Source organism: Rhinopithecus bieti, unplaced genomic scaffold (assembly GCF_001698545.2).
Source record: "Rhinopithecus bieti isolate Rb0 unplaced genomic scaffold, ASM169854v2 scaffold_77885, whole genome shotgun sequence".
Lineage (NCBI taxonomy): Eukaryota > Metazoa > Chordata > Mammalia > Primates > Cercopithecidae > Rhinopithecus > Rhinopithecus bieti.
In genome coordinates this window covers 1-1546 of record NW_016873275.1, presented here as the reverse complement: position 1 = coordinate 1546, position 1546 = coordinate 1, and the positions used below count along the sequence as shown (strand labels likewise).

Sequence of the window (1546 nt, the reverse complement as noted above, 5' to 3'; positions counted from 1 at the left end):
AAAAACCCTCCATAGTAACCTTATCTCCCAATCTCCCATTACACCCCAACACCAACCCTAACACCAAACTCTCAACTTTCCCCTACTTCTTTACTTCTTTTTTTTTTTTTAAGACAGAGTCTCGCTCTGTCGCCCAGGCTGGAGTGCAGTGGTGCGATCTTGACTCACTGCAAGCTCCACCTCCCGGGTTCATGACATTCTCCTGCCTCAGACTCCCGAGTAGGTGGGACTACAGGCCCCCCCCCCCCACGCCCGGTTAATTTTTTTTTTTTTTTTTTTTTTTTGTATTTTTAGTAGAGATGGGGTTTCAGCATGTTAGCCAGGATGGTATCGCTCTCCTGACCTCATGATCTGCCCACCTCGGCTTCCCAAAGTGCTGGGATTACAGGCATGAGCCACCGTGCCCAGCCTCCCCCACTTCTTACTCTCATCTCACCCCAACTGCAAAATCACTTCTAACCCTGACACCAAAACTATTTGAGCTGAACCTTCCCAGGTGCATCCCAAGCTGGAGCCCTGCCCCGGCTCCTGATGCGCCAGCCACGTCCAGTGGACATGGCATCGACCTTTCCGCCTCCCATTTCTGCTACAGACACTGGGCATCTCTGAGCAATCTGGTGGCATCCCTGCTCAATTCAATGAAATCCATCGCATCCTTGCTGCTTCTCCTCTTCCTCTTCATCATTATCTTCTCCCTGCTTGGCATGCAGCTGTTTGGGGGCAAGTTCAACTTTGACCAGACCCACACCAAGCGAAGTACCTTTGACACGTTCCCCCAGGCCCTCCTCACTGTCTTTCAGGTGGGATCTGGAGACCATGGGATGGGTGGGTCGGGGAGACCCTGGAGTTGGAGGGGGTCCAAGAGCTCCATGGTGACTTTCCACCCCCAGATCCTGACAGGTGAGGACTGGAACGTGGTCATGTATGATGGTATCATGGCATACGGTGGTCCCTTCTTCCCAGGAATGCTGGTGTGCATCTATTTCATCATTCTCTTCATCTGTGGCAACTGTATCCTTGGAGCTTTGTGGGGTTGGATGATGGTGGGACCTGGGTGGTCTATAGGCAGGGTGCTTCTCCATCCTTTGCAGCCTAAGCTCATCCCAGACATCCTGTTGAACGTGTTTCTTGCCATTGCTGTGGACAACCTGGCCAGTGGAGATGCAGGCACTGCCAAGGACAAGGGCGGGTGAGATCTGGCTGCACCCCTAACACAGTCTCTCTCTGGGATCCCTGACTGGGAACCCCTCAGACACCCCCACCACCAGAGATGCCTCTAGACACTCTGGTAATCCCCATCTCCAGATACCATCTGCCAGTCCTCATTCATTCAACATGCATCTATTGAGTGCCTACTGTGTGCCAGGTCCTATTCTAGATGCTGAGGAGACAACAGGGGTCAAGGCAGACAGAGTCCCCACCTTCATGGAACTAACATTCTAGTTGAGGAAGGCAAGAAAAATATAAACAAATGAATATATAATATATGTTAATAATATGTAATAAAGAGAAATAAAACAGAATGAAAGGACAGCAAGAAATGAAG

The 1546-nt window shown here is 50.6% G+C and overlaps 1 protein-coding gene across 2 annotated transcripts; it reads left to right on the top strand.

Moving 5' to 3' along the window:
- The first annotated feature begins 375 nt into the window (after positions 1–375).
- Positions 376–1255, top strand: LOC108525619 (voltage-dependent L-type calcium channel subunit alpha-1F-like). 2 transcript variants are annotated; one of them, XM_017866535.1, is made up of 3 exons: positions 376–800; positions 891–971; positions 1092–1255. In XM_017866535.1, exons 1-3 carry the CDS (start codon positions 639–641, stop codon positions 1191–1193), a joined length of 345 nt encoding a protein of 114 aa, XP_017722024.1. In that variant the 5' UTR covers positions 376–638; the 3' UTR covers positions 1194–1255. The 2 variants fall into 2 exon arrangements, with proteins under 2 accessions (XP_017722024.1, XP_017722023.1); XM_017866534.1 differs by having other exon boundaries at positions 891–1011; positions 1108–1244.
- Positions 1256–1546: the final 291 nt, after the last annotated feature.